Raw genomic sequence first — 17,414 nt, 5'->3', positions numbered from 1 at the left:
AGACATTCGGTTGCTGCTGTAATTCAAGCTAGGGGGTGCTGCCTCACCCCTAGTGCCCTGCCCCAGTCAGTGTGATGGCCCTGGCCTGCCAACCCCCCCCCCCACACTACACCATTCAAGAACCATCCTCCTGCTGGGGTCTGTTGCCTTAGGGCTGCGGCTGCCTGGCGAAGAGCCTGTGGTACTACTGTGAGGGAGGCAGGATGGGCTGGGCCTCAGCTCTGTGGCCCGGGACTGCTCAAGGGGATCGCTCAAACTTGGCTGCAGTGGAGAATTGCTGAGGGGAAATGCTCCCACTGGGCCAGAGAGAGAGACATGCCCCCCTCCCCACACACACACACACACACACCCTGGGGGAGAGAGCCTGCCGCTCTCACCATACAGTGGCAACCCACCCCCAGCCAGACCATGCCGCCTGCCAGGCCTTGTATGGAAAAACACCCATGGAGCGGCTGCAGCCTGCATTGTCCCAGCTCAGAGCAGCAGCAGCACCAGCTGGGCCTAGGGGCTGCCAGTTTGGGCCCTGCATCCTGGCTCATTCCACCATCACACTAGCCCCCTGCCTGTGAATAGGGGGCTGCCAGAGAGACAAACTACCTGGGTGCCAACAATGCAGCTGTGGGGACAAGAAACTGCTTTCACCGTTGGCAACTAGCTCTATAAACACCCTGCTGGGTGCACCAGCAATGCCACTGAAGTTCAGGAAGCTACATCAGGGATGTAACTGTCCCTAGCCACTGCAGCCAGAGGCCTAGATCTTCGCTCCCATGCACACGTACACACACACACAACTGTATCCTGGACAGCGGCGAGCATGGGAGCAGAGTGGACAAACCAATGCTGTGGCAGAACAGGCCAGTGCGACCCATGGCATGAGTAGGAGCAGGGAGGGGATTTTACTGTGTCTATGGCACTGGTGAGACCCACCCTGTAACAGTGCGTCCAGTTCTTGGGACCACATTTTGAAAAGGATGTTGAATAATTGCAGAGGATGCAAAAAAGAGCCGCAAAAAAATCTAGCGGGCTGGAGAAAATACCCGCCTGAGGATTTAGAGCTCAGTCTGTGATTGAGAGGTGACTTGGTTATGGGATATAAACACCTTCCTGGGAGAAGACACTGGGAACTAAAGGGTTCTTTAACCTAGCAGAGAAAAGCAGAACAAGAACCAATGGCTGGAAGCTGAAGGCAGACACATTAGAAATAAGGAACCAGAGGCTGATTAACGGAGTGAGTGGTGGATTCGTAATCTCTTGGTGTCTTCAAATCCAGACTGTACCCCTTTCTGGAAGAGGCTTTAGTCAAACACAAGTGATTGGGCTGAATACAGGGTTAACGGTGAAATTCTCTGGTGAAAACGGTGAAATTTGTGCTGTACATGAGGTCAGACTAGATCAGGGATGGGCAAACTTTTTGGCCTGGGCCACACTGGGGTATGGAAATGGTATGGCAGGCCATGAATACTCATGAAATTGGGCTGGGGTGCGGGAGGGGAATGAGGGCTCCGGCTGGGGGTGCGGGCTCTGGGATGGGGCCAGAAATAAGGAGTTTCAGGGTGTGTGGGGGCATGAGGGGGTTGGGATGCAGGAGGGAGCTCCAGGCTGGGACCGAGGGGTTCGGAGGGTGGTAGGGTGATCAGGGCTGGGGCAGGCGGGTTAGGTACAGAGGAGGGGTGTGAGGGCTCCAGCTGGGGTGTGGGCTCTGGGATGGAGCCAAACATGAGGAGTTCGGGGTGGGGGGGTGAGGGCTCTGGGGTGGGGCTGGGAATGAGGGGTTTGGGGTGCAGGAGGGGGCTCTGGGCTGGGACTGAGGGGTTCAGAGGGTGGGAGGTGGATCAGATGGGACAGGCTGTTGGGGCACAGGGAGGCTCGGGTGCAGGCTCTGGGCGGCGCTTACAGCAAGCAGCTCCCAGAAGCATGTCCCCCCTCTGGCTCTGAGGCGCGCCCAGGCGGCTCTGTGCGCTGCCCCGTCCACAGATGCCACCCCTGCAGCTCCCATTGGCTGGGAACCATGGCCAATGGGAGCTGCGGGGCAGTGCCTGCGGACAGGGCAGTGCGCAGAGCCATCTTGCCATGCCTCTGCGTACTACGTGGGAACTGGAGCGGGGTCATGGCGGCTGCTTCTTGGGAGCTGCACGGAGAGGGGCAAACCTCTGAACCTGCTCTCCGGCTGGAGTGGGGCAAACTCCTGACCCCGCTCCCCAGCGGGAGCTGAGGGCTGGGTTAAATGGTCTTACAGGCTGGATGTGGCTCGCGGGCCATAGTTTGCCCTCCCCTAGACTAGATGGTGATGGGGTCCTCAGTGACTGACCAAGGAGGTAGCAGGGAGGGGGTAGCAAACTCTGTTTTAGCCATGTTGAGCTAGACAGCCACAAAGTGATGGCAGAGACAGGCTGGGATTTCAGTGTGGACAGGAGGAGACAGGTCTGGAGCAGAGAGGCAGATCTGTGAGTCAGCAGCATACAGATGGTAGCTGAGATTTGTGTTTGCGGATGAGATTACCCAGAACTAAGGGGAAGAGGGAGGAGAGAAGAGGACCAAGGGCAGAGCCCTATTGCCCACAGAAAGCAGGAGAGGTGGGGTGGGGGGGATCTTCTGAAGGACAAACTAAAGGAATGATTAGAGAGTTAGGAGGGGAACCAGGAGAGGACAAGATTTCAAGAAGAGGCGCATGGCCAATGGTGTTGAAGGGTGATGAGGATGGAGTACTGGTTCTGAGCTTTGGCTGAGAGGGGGTCGTTAGAGACCAGGTGAGAGTGGTTTCATTGGAGTACATGGGGTGCTATGGGGTTGCAGTAGGGCTAGGATGGAACTGGAGAGGAACTCTGCATGGTGAAATGTGGCCAGGGGCTGGCCTGTGTGCCAGGGCTGTGCTTTCTGCCATCCCTTCGAAGTCTGCCCAAATTTGGCCAGGTTATAAACCTTTGAAGAATTGCAGTTTGCACAGTAAACTTGCTAGAAGCTTTCCAGCTACATTCTGGGCAGATTCAGTCCACCCTGAGCAGGCTCCAGCCTGGGGGTGCAGGGCTTTCCCCATAATTGCTGCTCTGGGCTGCTGCAGGCTGGGTGCTGGAATTGAGAGCAGGGGCCCTGTCTTTCGTGTGCTCTCCATGACCTCCCTGCTCCCGCACCTGTCTGCCCAGACACCACAGAGGAGGAAGCTGCCTGATTCAAATGCAGAGGGGGCCAAGAGTTGGAGCGGGGGTGGGGTAGAGAGCAGGAAGTAGTACACTGGCCCAATGAGCTGGGGTGGTCGGGAGGAGGCTGAGGCTGGGAGGATGAAGACTGGGACTTGGACTGGCCTAGCCTGGCACCACAGGGTTATGACTCCTGCTTTTGATGCCACCATGCTGGGGCAAATGAAAATGCAACCAGGGGCTGTGGGTTGTGACGGGGACTAGGAAAGGAAGTCTGATAACTAGAGCCTGGGTCTGGCTCGCTGAGAAGAATGGTAGGGGGATGATGACCCAAGGCTGGGAAAGAGACAGGCCTGGGGCAGTTTGGAGGGGATGAGGCAGAAGTCTGTGCCCACTGAAGTACCCACCTCTTCAGAGCCCAGAAGGGAACCCGAGATCCGTGCACATTAATTTGTCTTCCCAAGACCCTGCTGAGGTGAGAGGGGGGTATTATCCCTGTGTACCACAGGGCAAGCTGAGGCCCAGACAGATGAAAGGCAAAAATTGCCACTAATTTGGAGTGCCCACTGGAGACAGCTAGCGCCTGGTTCAGCATTACTTGGCATTTGTGTGTGCAAAGCTCAGCTCCCGTGGACTTCTGGTGCAGCGGTGAGTGCTCGGCACTTCTGCAGATCAGACCCCAGGGGCTCAAGCCACACGGCCAGAGAACGAACACCACACCATTAGTGATCACTAAAGTCTGGATGAAGTGACTGGCCCAGCAGCCCACAGGAACTCGATGGCAGAGGCAGGGGCAGACTCCACCTGCCTGAATCATGAGCCCCTCCTTCCTCTCCCTGCAGCCCCCTGCCCCCTCCACTGCTCTGGCCAACTGCTGCAGCAAGGGGGGCACTGCCCCCCCCGGCCATCGTGCGCCTGGGTGGCGCTAGCCCGGTCCCGTAGGTAGAACCCAGGAGTCCTGGCCCGGCCTGGCTCCCTGAAACCGCCCCCCCCCGCTCTAACCACTAGACCCCACTCCCTGCCCAGCGCTGGGGACGAACCTAGGCGTCCGGGCCCCCAGCCCCTTTCTACCCAGCTCCATCTTTCTTAACTGTGCACCGCCCCCCTCCGGACACCTCCCCTTTACCGCCCCCTCCCTTTAGCGCTCTGCTCCTCCCCTTTAAGGTGCTGGCTTTCTGCTCACCAGACACTAAATCGCCGCCAGCCGCTTCCCCTTTACAGCAGGCAGTGTGGGGGATCATGTGGTACGGCCGCGGAGGCTGCTGGGTAGCGATGGGGCGGGGCGGGATGGGGCTGGCGGCGGCTGCAGGTCGGAGCTGAGACCGGAGGGGAGAGAGAGAGAGAAGGGGGCGGAGCCTGCAGCAGGTAGGGGCGGGGCTACACGGGGCAGGACTCGGGTGTGTGTGGGGGGGTATGTCTAGCAGGGCGCTGGGGTCAGCCCTTGTTTGTCGGGCTGGGGGGGCTCTGGGTCCAGCGGGGACCGGGTGTGTGTGTTCCTGTGAGTCCACGGGCTGGACAATGGGGGGGCTCTGGGTGTGTGTGAGTCCACGGGGGACCTGGAAGGGCTGGGCATTGGGGGGGCTCTGGTTGTGTGAGAGTCCACGGGGGACCTGGAAGGGCTGGGCACTGGGGGGGGCTCTGGGTGTGTGTGAGTCCACTGGGGACCTGGAAGGGCTGGGCACTGGGGGGGGGCTCTGGGTGTGTGTGAGTCCACGGGGGACCTGGAAGGGCTGGACATTGGGGAGGGGCTCTGGTTGTGTGAGAGTCCACGGGGGACCTGGAAGGGCTGGGAGGGGGACACATCTGGAATGGTCCCGGGCGGGGGTATTGCGGAATTTGTTCGTCTAGCGTGGTGGAGAGGGGCTGGGGGTCATCGCCTCTGGGATGGGCCTGGGTGGTGCGGGGAGGGGACTATGACATTTAGGGTTGGGGAAAGGGGACTCCACATCTGGAATGACTTCGCCAGTGCGGGGAGGGCGGTATTGGGGGATTTCTTCCAGATCTGGAATGACCCGATGTGGTACGGAGGGTGTTGCTCTCAGATCTGGAGTGGCCCCGGCTCTGGGGTATGTGTTGAGGGGAGAAGTGTCTGGCAGGGCAGAGGGGCTGGGGGGATTACACCATCTCTGGCCTGGCCCCGAGCCCTGTGGGGTGGCTTCTCCTCATCTGGAAGGGACCCAGAGATATGAGAGTGCAGTGGGGGAGGGTTACTGCACATCTGGAACGGCCCTTAGTGGTTTGGGAGGGGTGTTGGGATTACTGCACATCTGGAATGGTCTCAGGTGGTTTGGGGGTACTGGGGTGAGTTCCCCCACATCTGGAGGGTCTCCGGGCGATGCGCGGGGCGGGGGGGGGGTTGTGTCTGCCCGGCCAGTGCCGAGGCCGCCGCTCCCCTCGCTCCGGCTGCAGGGGAGGCGGGGCAGCGGCACGGAGGGCGCATTGCGGACCAAGCGCGTCGGGTTGGGCAGCCGGGGGCAGGTGAAGGACGCGGGCGGGGCCGGGGCTGGGGCTGGGGCCGGGGGAGCGAGGGGGGCGCCCAGGGCGCGGCGGGTGGAGGTGCAGAGGGGCCCGGGGGAATTGCACGGGGCGCTGAGGTATAAGGAGGGTGGGAGGGGCAATCTCAGGGCCAGGGGAGCATGTCCTGGGGGGGCTGCGAGGTCCTCCGGGGTGGGTCCGGGGCGAGTCTCAGAATGACACCGGGGTGTGTGTAGGGGGGAGCTTGTCCCGCCGGGAAGCTCCAGAGTGCGCTGGGCGTGGTGATGGGGACTATGCAAGGTGTGGTGGGCAGAGAGATGCGGGATGTGCTGGGGCAGTTTCAGGGTGTAGTGGGGGTCGGGGGAGATGAGGGGAGCAGTGGGGGAAGTTTCAAGGTGCAGTGGGGTCGGGGGAGATGAGGGGAGCAGTGGGGGGTTCGGGGGGGATGGGGGGAGCAGTGGGGCAGTTTCAAGGTGCAGTGGGGTCGGGGCAGATGAGGGGAGCAGTGGGGGGTTCGGGGGGGATGAGGGGAGCAGTGGGGCAGTTTCAAGGTGCAGTGGGGTCGGGGCAGATGAGGGGAGCAGTGGGGGGTTCGGGGGAGATGAGGGGAGCAGTGGGGCAGTTTCGGGGAGCAGTGGGGGGTTCGGGGGAGATGCGGGGTGCGCTGGGGAGGGGTACCGTAACAATTTGGACAGTGAGGGTGCTGAGAGACATTGAACCAAACTAAACCCTCTGTATGATAGAAAAAACTTCAAGCCTGGGGGTGCAGTAGCACCCCCCCTCCCTAGTTCTAGCACCTAAAGTGCTGGGACAGTTTCCAGGTGCAGTGGGGAGTCGGGAGGGGAGATGGTGGGGGCAGCTGGGGGGAAGGTGGGGGCAGAGAACGATCTCTGTCTCTCCCTCCCCGAGGGGGGTGACTGGGGTCCCATTTTACCCCAGAGCTGTGCAGGGAGCTGCTGGCTGAGCAGCGCGTGCGGCCTGCACCGCATTGCGTCGCTATCGTCTGGGCCGCCGGCCCCCTGCTGGGGGAGGCTGGAACTGCAGCCGCGGAACCAGGGGTCATTCCAGAAAGATGAGGGAGCCCATGTACCATGATCACACTCCCCTCCCCAGCTGAGTGAGGCTAGAAATTAAAGGGACACAAGGGGCATCTAAGGAAGTTAAAGGGACATGGGGGGCATCAAGGAGTGGCATCTATTGGTTACATTTGGGAGTACAGGGGGTCAGGGTGGGAGTCAGGACTAGGGTTCTAGTCTAGCTTTAGGAGGGGAGTGAGGTCTAGTAGTTAGAGCAGGGAGGCTGGGAGCCAGGATTCCTGGGTTCTGTTTCCTGGTCGGGGCGGGGTCTACTTACTGGTTAGAGCGGGAGGGTTGGGAGCCAGGATTCCTGGGTTCTATTGCCAGGTCTGGGGAGCAGGGTGCGGGGCTGATGTCTACTGGTTAGAGCGGGGGGGCGTGGGAGGGGGCTGGGAGCCAGGACTCCTGGGTTCTGTTTCCATGTCAGGGGGTGGGGCGGAGAGAGTGGGGTTTAGTGGTTAGAGCAGAAGGGTTGGGAGCCAGGACTCCTGGGTTCCGTTCTGAGGGGTGGTTGTGCCAAGCCCCTGAATGCGTGTTGTGGGGAGTGTAGTTGGGCCAGGTCCCTGTCTCATAGCCCACTCCCCGCAGGAGCCCGGCCATGGCGACCATGGTGTACCCGCGAGAGGAGAAGCTGAGCCAGGACGAGATCGTGCTGGGCACCAAGGCAGTGATCCAAGGCCTGGAGACGCTGCGCAGCGAGCACCACTCCATCCTGGCCACCCTGCTGGACACCAGGAACTGCCTGGACAAGCAGCACGAGGCCAGTGCTGTGCAGGAGAAGTCCAGCCTGGTGCGCAAGTCCTTGGAGGCCATTGAGCTGGGGCTGGGGGAGGCCCAGGTGAGGCCTCCAGGGGCCCTGGCTTCCTGCCCCAGCTCAGGGATGTGAATTGGTTATAGTTGTTGGGGGTGGGGGTGCTGAGAGCCAGGATTCCTGGGTTCTGTACCCAGTTCTGGGACCTAGTGGGTTAGGGCTGGGGCTTTGAACCAGGACTCCTGGGTTCTAGTGCCAGATATGTCACTGGCAGAATGACCGTGGAGGCAAGTCCAGTTTCTCTCTGAAAAGAGACAGTCGTCCCATCCCATCCTGTCCCCCCGGATCAGATGTGGCCTGTGGGTAGTGTCAGGGCTCTTGGGGAGTTGTGATGGGGGGGGCAGTGGAGCCTGTGGGGTGGAGGAGGACAAGGGGTTCCTGTGGGGGAGAGGGAGGCTGGTGGTGGGGCAAGGGGAGTGGGGAGGGTGAGGGGGGGTGGAGGCTGGGGAATGCAGGTAGGCAGTGGCAGGTGTGGGGGCAGTGGGTGCCTGTCAGGGGGTGTGGAGGGGAAGCGGGAGGGCTGTAGTCGTGGGAGGCAGTGGATGCCGGGGGAGGGCTGTAGTTGTGGGGGGCAGGGGGAAGGGGGAGGGCTGTAGTCACAGTGGGCAGTGGATGCCGGGGGATAAGGGGAGGGCTGTGGTTGTGGGGGGCAGGCTGTGGTTGCCTCGGGGGCTTGTCCCCATCTCACATCCCCCCAGGTGATCATCGCTCTGTCGAGCCACCTGAGCGCGGTGGAGTCTGAGAAGCAGAAGCTGCGGGCCCAGGTGCGGCGCCTGGTGCAGGAGAACCAGTGGCTGCGGGACGAGCTGGCGGGCACCCAGCAGAAGCTGCAGCGTAGCGAGCAGGCCGTGGCACAACTGGAGGAGGAGAAGAAGCACCTGGAGTTCATGAACCAGATTAAGAAGTTTGATGACGACATCTCCCCCTCGGTGCGTCCCCCAGAGCCAGGACTCCTGAGTTCTCTCCCAGCTCTGGGGCAGGAGTGGAGTCTAGTGGGTTAGAGCAGGGTGGGCAGGAAACCAGGATTCCTGGGTTCTCTCAGCGGTTCTGTGAGGGCAGCAAGGTCTAGTGATTAGAGTAGCAGCGTGGGGCTAGGCTCCCACATGCTCCCCAGGCTGGCCTGGGAAAGCTCCAGCCCTGATAGCCTTCTTCCTGCCCAGGAGGAGAAGAATGGAGAGGCAGCCAAGGACTCGCTAGATGACCTGTTCCCCAGCGATGACGACCAGGGCCAAGGTGAGCTGCCCGGCTGCCAAGGTGAGCACTGCAGGGCAGGGGCTGGCTCTCTGCCCACGGGCCCTCACGGCCTCTCTCTCCTGCAGGGCCGACGCCCGGCAGTGGGGAGGCTGCGGCCCAGCATGGGGGCTATGAGATCCCAGCGCGGTTACGCACGCTGCACAACCTGGTGATCCAGTACGCCTCGCAGGGGCGCTACGAGGTGGCCGTGCCGCTCTGCAAGCAGGCACTGGAGGACCTGGAGAAGACCTCGGGCCACGATCACCCCGATGTGGCCACCATGCTCAACATCCTGGCGTTGGTGTACAGGTGGGGAATGGGACACAGGGCCTTTCACCTCTACGGGGCACCAGTTCTGACCTGGTGCCAGGGGGCAGGGATTGGGACATGGGGCCTTTCCCTTCTGGGTTGCACTGGCTTTGATCTGGTGCCAGAGGGCAGGGCCTGGCTGAGTCTGGGGAATGGAATATGGGGCCATTCCCTTCTAGGGGGCGCCAGCTCTGATCTGGCACCAGGGGGCAGGGACTGGCTGGCTTACAGGGGCAAGGAATGGGACAGGAGGTCTTTCCCCTCTAGAGGCACCAGCTCTGATCTGGCGCCAGTGAGAAAGTCCGCCCCGCCCAGTCTGACTGGAGTTTGGGTGGTCTCGGTTCCTGGCAGTACCCATCCCCTTTGGCCATAAATGGGTGGGCCTTGGAAATGGGGGTCTCTGCTAGGTTTGGACAGTGAGAGCCTCCCCCACCCCAGGGCTATGCTCAGGGCCCCTAGCCTCAGGGCCAGGCCTGGATGCCCGTAGCACATGGTTCTGACCAGGGACCATCCCCCCACCACAGGGACCAGAACAAGTACAAGGAGGCTGCTCATCTTCTCAACGACGCGCTGGCCATCCGGGAAAAGACCCTGGGCAAGGACCACCCCGCTGTGAGTGTGCCATGGCTGGTGGCTGGGAGTCACGGCGTCTGGGTTCTATCCCCAGCTGACAGAGGGGAGTCAGGCCTAATGGCTTAAACAGAGGGAGCTGGGACTCCTCCGGGGTTCTGTCGCCAGCCCTGGGAGGGGAATGGGGTGTAGTGGTTAGAGTGGAGGCTGGGAGCCAGGACCCCTGGGTTCTCTCCCTGGCTGGGATGGCGGGAGTGGGGTGTAGTGATTCGAGCAGAGGGGGCTGGGAGCCAGGATTCCTGGGTTCTGTCCCTGGCTGAGGGAGTGAAGTTTGGTGGCTAGAGCAGGAGGGCTGGGTGTTGTAGGTGGGTGGCTCAGGTCTGCACTGCGCTGTTACCCCAGACTCATCCCAGGGGCTGGGGGGCTGAAAGTGCCACAGAGCTTGAACTTTCCCTAAGCCGCACAGGGACCCTCTGGGGGGAGCTGTGGCCAGGAGCTGCTGTGCAGGGTGGATGATGACACTCCTCTGCCCCCGCAGGTGGCTGCCACCCTGAACAACCTGGCTGTGCTGTACGGCAAGAGGGGCAAGTACAAGGAGGCCGAGCCGCTGTGCAAGAGAGCGCTGGAGATTCGCGAGAAGGTGGGGGTGGTGCTGGGGGACGGCTGTGAAGGATGGGCTGCAGATCAGTAAGGTGGGATGGATGGAGGCTGGTGGGGGCTGGCAAGTGGGCGTGGCCATTGGGTGGGTCTGCGAGAGGGGATACAGTTGAGGGTGGGGTCAATGAGGGGGCTTGGAGGGACAGGCTGGGGGTCAGTGATAGGGTGGTGTCATGGGGCCGGAGGGTGGTACGGGCAGGGCAGCAGGCTGGGGAACCCAGGAGCAGGTGCAGTTGGGGGGATGGCAGGGCGGTGCAGCGTGATCTGGGCAGGGGCAGGGCAGGGGATCCCGTGTGAGTTGGGGGCAGAGCTGGGTGAGTCCTCAGGTTGCTTTTTGATCCCCTATCCCGGATCTACAGGATCTGGGCTGCACCCACAGCTCTTGAACAGTCTCTTGGAGAAACCCTTTAGCATGCCAGAGCCCAGGGGCCTCACTCTTCCTCCAGGGCATGCCATGCGGCCTCCCTGCCTGCCTGCTGAGACAGGCCCTCAGCTCCCCTGCTCCTGGTGGAGACTTGCCCACTCTACAGGGGTTAATGCACTGACATCATGGGTTCATGGTCTCCGGGATGCAGTGTGGGAAGCCCCCAGGTTAGCACAGGGAAAGGAAAGTAACGCCTGATGGTCAGCCCAGAGCCCAGCCAGGCTGCAGCGACCCCATTGCCAGGCTCTGTCGCTCTCCGACAGTCAGTCCTCAGGGGAGAGCGCCCAAGCCCCGTCCAGCAGCCAGCCTGTCTCCTCCCAGCCCTCCGGTCTCCAGCTGGGGTCTCTGCTCCTGCTTCTCTGCTGAGAGGCAGGGGACCCCTCCCTTGGTTGCTGGGGGTCAGTGTCCTGGCGATTGGGTTTGCCATTGTCTTGTTGGGTTTTCCCCTGGTTGATCTTTCATGGCCCTTTTAATGACCCATTCACTCCACTCGGACAGCTAGGTGATGAACACCCACCCCTGTGTCTCTTAGCCTGCCCTGAGAGCCAGCTTCATCCCTTCCCCTCACCCCGGGTAGCCAGGGAAAGGGCAGGGGAAACTGAGGCACACATAGGCTTTGTCAAATCTATTGCCAAAACTTCCCTCTTCATCATCGTCCCCCCGCCCCCAGGTGCTGGGCCGGTTCCACCCCGATGTGGCAAAGCAGCTGAACAACCTGGCGCTGCTGTGCCAGAACCAGGGCAAGGCGGAGGAAGTGCAGTACTACTATGGGCGGGCGCTGGAGATCTACGAGAGCCGCCTGGGCCCCGACGACCCCAACGTTGCCAAGACCAAGAACAACCTGGTGAGAGCTGGTGCCGAGGGCAGGCAGGCAGGCAGCCACCGCACACGCACGCTGGGCGGGGTAGGGGAGCCCGGACTCCTGGGTTCTAGCCCCTCCTTTGACTAGGTGGGATCATGTCCCATCCTTTCGGGTGCCTATGTTTCCCCCTGCAGATGGGGAAGGGCAGCATCTGCCCTTCCCCAGGGCTGAATGTGGGCTCTGGGCTTCTCAAGGGATGAGGGCAAAGGCCCCGTGGGAAGGCAGAGAATGCTGCCCCCACCTCGGAGACTGCCTGGCCCAGCCTCGCCCCCTTGTGTCCAGACTGGGCAGTGCAGGCCAGAGCTGGGTAGCCCAGAGGAACCACCAGGTGTGTCTGTGCCCAGCAGCTTGGACAGAGACAGCCCTCCATGCCCAGCCCTTCCTGCCCTCAGGGTCCCTGAGTAGACGCCCATGCTGACCCTGGCTCTGCCCTACAGGCATCCTGCTACCTGAAACAGGGCAAGTACAAAGAGGCCGAGGCGCTGTACAAGGAGATCCTGACTCGGGCGCACGAGAAGGAGTTTGGCTCAGTCAATGGTGAGTTGGGGGGGCTGGGGGGGGCACGCTCCCCTCGCAGTCAGGGTTGGTCCCAATGCCCCAGTATGGCACTAGGGGGCGCTGTGCTGCAGGGAGTGGGATGGGGCTCAGTTGGGGGGTCTCCTCTTGCAGTCCCATTCCAGAGGCAGCTGTGTCCCAGTGCTGGGCAGGAATTGATGGAGCGCTACTATAACCCGCCCCCCCCCCCCCCCTCCTCCGTCTGTCCCTGCAGGAGAGAACAAGCCAATCTGGATGCATGCAGAGGAACGCGAGGAGAGCAAGGTACCTGGGCATGGGAGTGCAGGGCTGTCGTGGGGACTGGGGGGACCCTGCCCTGGTTGCTCCCCCTGCACAGTGACTGGGACTATCCTGTGTGTCTGTGCCCCCCACAGGACAGGAGCAAGGACAGTGTCCCCTACAGGGAGTATGGCAGCTGGTACAAGGCCTGCAAGGTGGACAGGTGAGTTCAGCTTCCGGGGGGGCAACATCCAAAGCCCCATTGGAGGGTGGCAGTGCTCTCCTACACCCTGCCCAGCAGTCAGGCTCTGCCCCCTCACAGCAACTGTCTGGGAATTAGAGGAAGGGGGACTGGGAGCCAGGACTCCTGGCTTCTATCCCTGCTCTGGGGGTCAGTGGGAGTCTAGTGGGTTGGAACAGGTGAGGTGAGAGCCAGGAGTCCTGGCTGCTATCCCCAGCTCTGTCCCTGTTTTATGTTGATTGAGCCGTTTCCTCTGTGCACACAGTCTGCTCAGCACACTGTTACTTACTGCTCCCTTTGGGTCCCCTCTCCTGCCCACAGCCCCACAGTGAACACGACCTTGAAGAGCCTAGGGGCTCTGTACCGGCGCCAGGGCAAGCTGGAGGCCGCCGAGACACTGGAGGAGTGTGCCATGAAAACCCGCAAGCAGGTATCACCAGGTCCGGGGGAAGAGGGGACTGAACTGGTTTCCTCTAATTCCCTTCCCCACCCCACTTGGGAAGGAAGGGGACGTGTAGTGGGTTAGAGCAGGGAGCTGGGAGCCAGGACCCCTGGATTCTCTCTGTGTTGCAGTGTTCTGATCTCTGTCTCCCTCACAGTGGAATGATTTTAATTATTATTGAAATCAGGAAGCAGGAAACTCCCATCTCAGAGCTATGGATGGAACCCAGGAGTCCTAGCTCCCAGTCCCCTCCCACCCTTAACACAGGTTGCCAGGATGTCAAATGTCATTTTAAGGGGGTTCATTTTTAAAAAAAGAAGAGTGTCTTTCATTTCCCTGAGAACAATCGGGTGCTGCTGGTCTCCCCACAGGGCATGCACGCCATCAGCCAGACCAGGGTGGTGGAGCTGCTGAAGGATGGGGGCCGGTCGGAGCGCCGGCCCAGCCGGGAGAGCCTGAGCAACAGTGCTGCCAAGGCTGAGAACGGGCCCGAGCCCGCAGACGGGATGGGCACGGAATGGGCTGGGGTGAGAAACACGGCTGCAGCGGCAGGGATCAACAGGAAGGGCCACAATGCCAGGGACCACTTAGCATGGTATCTCCACCAGGCATCTTCCCCATCCCCTCCTCTCCCCAGTCAGCCCCACGGGGCCCAGCCCCCACCGGGCATCTCCCCCACCCCCAGGTCAGCCCCAGGGGCTCAATCGCCCCACCTCCTCTCACCCCAAGCAGAGCCATGGGGGGGAAATCAGGGGTGTTTGGGATAAGGGGGGAATCACATGGGGATACCCCCCACAGAACTCATCTCCCACCCCAGGGCCAGCTCCAGAGCCCTGCCCCAGATGGGGTGTACTGGCAGGGGAGTATCTGTCGGGGTGTCCCCGTGTGACTCGTCCTGCCCCCCAGGATGGCTCTGGAGTCCTGCGCCGGAGCGGCTCCTTTGGGAAGCTGCGGGACGCCCTGCGCCGGAGCAGCGAGATGCTGGTGAAGAAGCTGCAGGGGAGCAGCCCCCAGGAGCCCAGGAACCTGGGGTGAGTTCAACCCCACTATGCCGCCGCCCAGCTGTCTGTGTGTGTCTTGGGCGTCCCCTTTCCTCCCAGCCCTCCCTATTGGACTCTACCCCTCGCCAGCCTCTGCCCATGTGTGCCTTGGGGGGTGAGGGCAGGACTCCTGGGTTCTATCTCTGGGAGGATAGGTGGGGGAACTAGAGCCCAGACTCCTGGGTTCTCTTCCTGACTTTACTGGGACTCTGTTCTCTTCCTCTTCAGGATGAAACGGGCCAGTTCCCTGAACTTCCTCAACAAGAGCGTGGAAGAGTCGAGCCTGGTGAGAAGTGGGCAGGGGCAGAAGGGGGGACGAGCAGCTTGGGCCCCTCCCCTCTAGTTTGCCACCCTCCTCGTGCCCCCGCCTGCTGCCCCCAAACATTGTTGCAGCCCTGTCCCCTGGGGGCAGGTGCTGGTCACAACTGGGGGGAGGGAACCTTGTCATGCCCTTGAGCTGGGCCCCCCAGGTGCCGTGGGGATGCCGAACTCGGCCTATGCCCGGCCCCCCTGCACAGGGAGGGGAAGGGGCCACACGCAAACACACCCCTGGAGGTGTGGGCATCTGCCCGTAGTGGGAACTCCCTGCTCGGCCCAAGCACTTCTCTCCCCACTGAGCCCTTGTCAGCACTGACTTCCCCCAAGTCCCTCACCCCAGGACCATGTCTAGCTTACAGCCCTCAGGGCCAGGGGGTCCCACAGGTGCTCGGGTGGGGGGTGGGGAACTCTCTGAATGTTCCCCTGTATGTATGTGGAGGGGGAGAGGCAGGGTCACAGGAGTCCCCATCTCCTGCCTCAGGCCTTGACACCTTCCCCTGCCCAGCTTCCCCCTTCTCTAAGGGAGTGAGCCCTGACTAACCCCCCCCCCCCCCCCACTTCTCTGTCCCTGCAGCCAACCAGCAGCAGCCTCACCGAGAGCCGGGGCCTGAGCGCCAGCACTGTGGACCTGTCCAGACGCAGCTCCCTGCTGGGGTGACCCTGGCCCCCCACGGACACCCACGGACACCTCCACAAGCCCCGTGGGCCACAGTAGAGGAGACAACCCCTGCTGTTACACCTCCATTGGCTGGCTCCCCTCTCCACCCAGTGTGTAGTGACGGGGGAGGGCCGTACTCCCTGCATAGAGACTAGGGGCTCCCCACCCGCCGCGTGGCACGGCCTGGCCCCTCCTGCTCTGGGATCTCAGGCCACTCGCTCACATGCTGCTGTAGGGACAATTCCCTATTTGGGGGGGCACCCCTTCATCCCCCAGCCCCATCCCCTTAGCTGCCCCGAGCTGCCCTCACCCCTTGGGCTGGGGATCTGATGCTTGGATGGGATGGGGAGACTTGTCTGTGGGGCTGGTGGGGAAGTGTGGGGGGGGCGTTCAGGAGGAAACCTCTGGAACTCCGCTGCTGGGTTGGAGAAGGGGAGCAGGAGGTGAGTTACATCTGCCCTCCTCACTCCTGGGTCACAGATCACCTCGTTTTTCCTTTGTATTTATGTTTTGTTCTCAGGGAGTCCCCTCTGGTGGGAGCCCCCCTTTGCTCCATGCTGCCCCCAGACCGGCTGGGAAATCCCTCCCCCTTTGTCCCTTCAGATGCAGCTGCTGCTGCTCCTCAGTATCTAGCTCCTCTGAGCTGTCTTCCCCTCACCTTCTCTGCACCCCCCACCTACCCAGAATCCTCTCTGCCCCACAGCAGGGGGCAAACCCTCCTTACTGAAGGAGGCTAGCGAGTCACTACCGTCCCCCTGGTTTGCATGGTCCTGGTGCAAGCTGGTGACACCCCCCTCCCCGCCCCCCCAGCCTTTCAACACTAATTCCACTGCTTGGTGGAGGGGTCTCATTTCCTCCTAGCTAAAGCCTGCACCTTACGCTGGAAAACACTAGCCCCTCTGGGACCTGGGGGGCAGGAATGGAGATAGCGATGTCGCACAATTCATTTCCCTCTCCAGCCTGTCACATCTCTTTACTCTGCCACTGGACACAGGCATAGTCCCCAACCGCTGCTGTGCCTCAGCGGGGAGGGGGCACTGTTACTGCCCTCCGAGGGGGGCTAGGGGGAGAGGCTGCTATGGAAAATCTCCCCCTAACCTGAGAGGGGTCTAGCTAGGTCCCTCCTAATCCTTCCCTCACTGGGGGCCCCTGAGCCTTCACTGCTTCACCCACCTGCCTGTCCCCATGTTGGGGGACCATTGCGGGGTGGGGCACCTGCTGAGTTCGCTCTGGATTTACCAGTGTTGCTGTAGAAATAAAAGGTACTTCAAAATCTCTGTGTGGGGCTCTGCCTTTTTAGGATCTGGGGCCTTCCCCTCCAGGGGGTGCTGGGTCTGATCTGACCCCAGGGTGAGAGGATGGGCTGGCTCCAGGGAGGGGCATGGGACATGGGGCTGTTACCCTCTAGGAGATGCTAGCTCTGACCCAGTGCTAAGGGGTTATATTATTGGGGAATCCAGATCTGTGGAATTGGCCTCTGCCAATGCACCCTGCCCCCTTGAGCCAAGTCCGGCAGCCCCCCTAGGGGGCCCAGTTTTGTGGTTTAAGACCTCAGCTGCAGTTTCAGTCCTGAGCTTTTCTCCTGGAAGCAGGTTAGTGCCTCCTGACCCCAGGGCTCAGCCACCACGCACCAGGCCCCGCAGTGTGAGTTCAGCTAAGGCCAGCATGAGGCTTGAGAACTTTAGCACGTGGAGGACCTTGCTTTGCCCCTACCAGGGGAGTCATTTCCCAGCATCTCTCCACCACCAGTACAGAAGGGAAGGCTGTGATTGGCTCGCCATCTCAGGGCTCTGAGAGCTGGGGCTTGGAGAAAAGCACTTTCTCAGGTGCCCCTGCCTGCAATTTGAATACACTTACATAAATTTGCATATGGACAATGCCTGTCCCTACCCCAAACACAGAGATTTCCTTGTATTCATTCTACATGCTCCCAGTCCCCATTTGTCCCACAGTCACTGTCACCCCAGCCCATGCTATTGGGAAGCTCCCTCTGATTGGCTGCCTTTCCCTGGCCTCCTAGAGAAAGGAAACTAAGCTGGATATGCTGATGGACTGCAGCAGCCAGACCCTTCCCCAGCAGCCTTGGCTCCTCCCCCACCTCTAATCTAACCTGTGTGCCCTTAGCCCTTTTAATGGTCCTGGAAGCCCCCCTCCCGCCCTGGCTGCCCCTCCTCAAGGCCTGGCTCCCCCTCTCCCCAATCCCAGAGAGGAGTCAGGCTATTTGGGGGAAGGGAGGTGCCCTTGCCCAAGCAGGCCCCAGGGGGAATTTCCCCATCACTTGGCTATGGGAGTGCCCTAGCAATGGGATACTAGGAGGGTAGCCCCAGTGTGAGGGGTATTGAGGCCTATGCTGGAATTGCATGCTATCACTTTAAAGGCTCAGTAAGGGT

General features: G+C 61.4%; 1 protein-coding gene across 6 annotated transcripts; it reads left to right on the top strand.

The window, feature by feature from the left end:
- The first annotated feature begins 4,390 nt into the window (after positions 1–4,390).
- On the top strand, positions 4,391–15,106 carry KLC2 (kinesin light chain 2). 6 transcript variants are annotated; one of them, XM_073351607.1, is made up of 16 exons: positions 4,391–4,499; positions 7,274–7,523; positions 8,195–8,425; positions 8,657–8,729; positions 8,816–9,038; positions 9,563–9,650; positions 10,147–10,248; positions 11,360–11,533; positions 11,989–12,088; positions 12,321–12,370; positions 12,481–12,548; positions 12,888–12,996; positions 13,380–13,535; positions 13,915–14,039; positions 14,277–14,334; positions 14,941–15,106. In XM_073351607.1, exons 2-16 carry the CDS (start codon positions 7,284–7,286, stop codon positions 15,022–15,024), a joined length of 1,881 nt encoding a protein of 626 aa, XP_073207708.1. In that variant the 5' UTR covers positions 4,391–4,499; positions 7,274–7,283; the 3' UTR covers positions 15,025–15,106. The 6 variants fall into 6 exon arrangements, with proteins under 6 accessions (XP_073207708.1, XP_078709753.1, XP_078709755.1 ...); XM_078853627.1 differs by lacking the exon at positions 4,391–4,499 and adding an exon at positions 5,534–5,612 and having other exon boundaries at positions 7,274–7,475; XM_073351611.2 differs by lacking the exon at positions 4,391–4,499 and adding an exon at positions 5,535–5,612.
- The last annotated feature ends 2,308 nt before the right edge of the window (positions 15,107–17,414 follow it).

This window comes from Lepidochelys kempii, chromosome 7 (genome assembly GCF_965140285.1).
Source record: "Lepidochelys kempii isolate rLepKem1 chromosome 7, rLepKem1.hap1, whole genome shotgun sequence".
Taxonomy (NCBI): Eukaryota; Metazoa; Chordata; order Testudines; family Cheloniidae; genus Lepidochelys; species Lepidochelys kempii.
Note: the sequence above shows the minus strand (reverse complement) of the source record. Positions and strands in the feature narration are given on the sequence as shown.

Excerpts from the sequence above, each read along its gene's own strand:
- KLC2 (XM_073351607.1), top strand. The coding sequence starts at position 7,284 with ATGGCGACCATGGTGTACCCGCGAGAGGAGAAGCTGAGCCAGGACGAG. Across the intron at positions 10,249-11,359 it reads CGCTGGAGATTCGCGAGAAG|GTGCTGGGCCGGTTCCACCC; the intron begins GTGGGGGTGGTG and ends CCCCGCCCCCAG. Across the intron at positions 13,536-13,914 it reads TGGGCACGGAATGGGCTGGG|GATGGCTCTGGAGTCCTGCG; the intron begins GTGAGAAACACG and ends CCTGCCCCCCAG.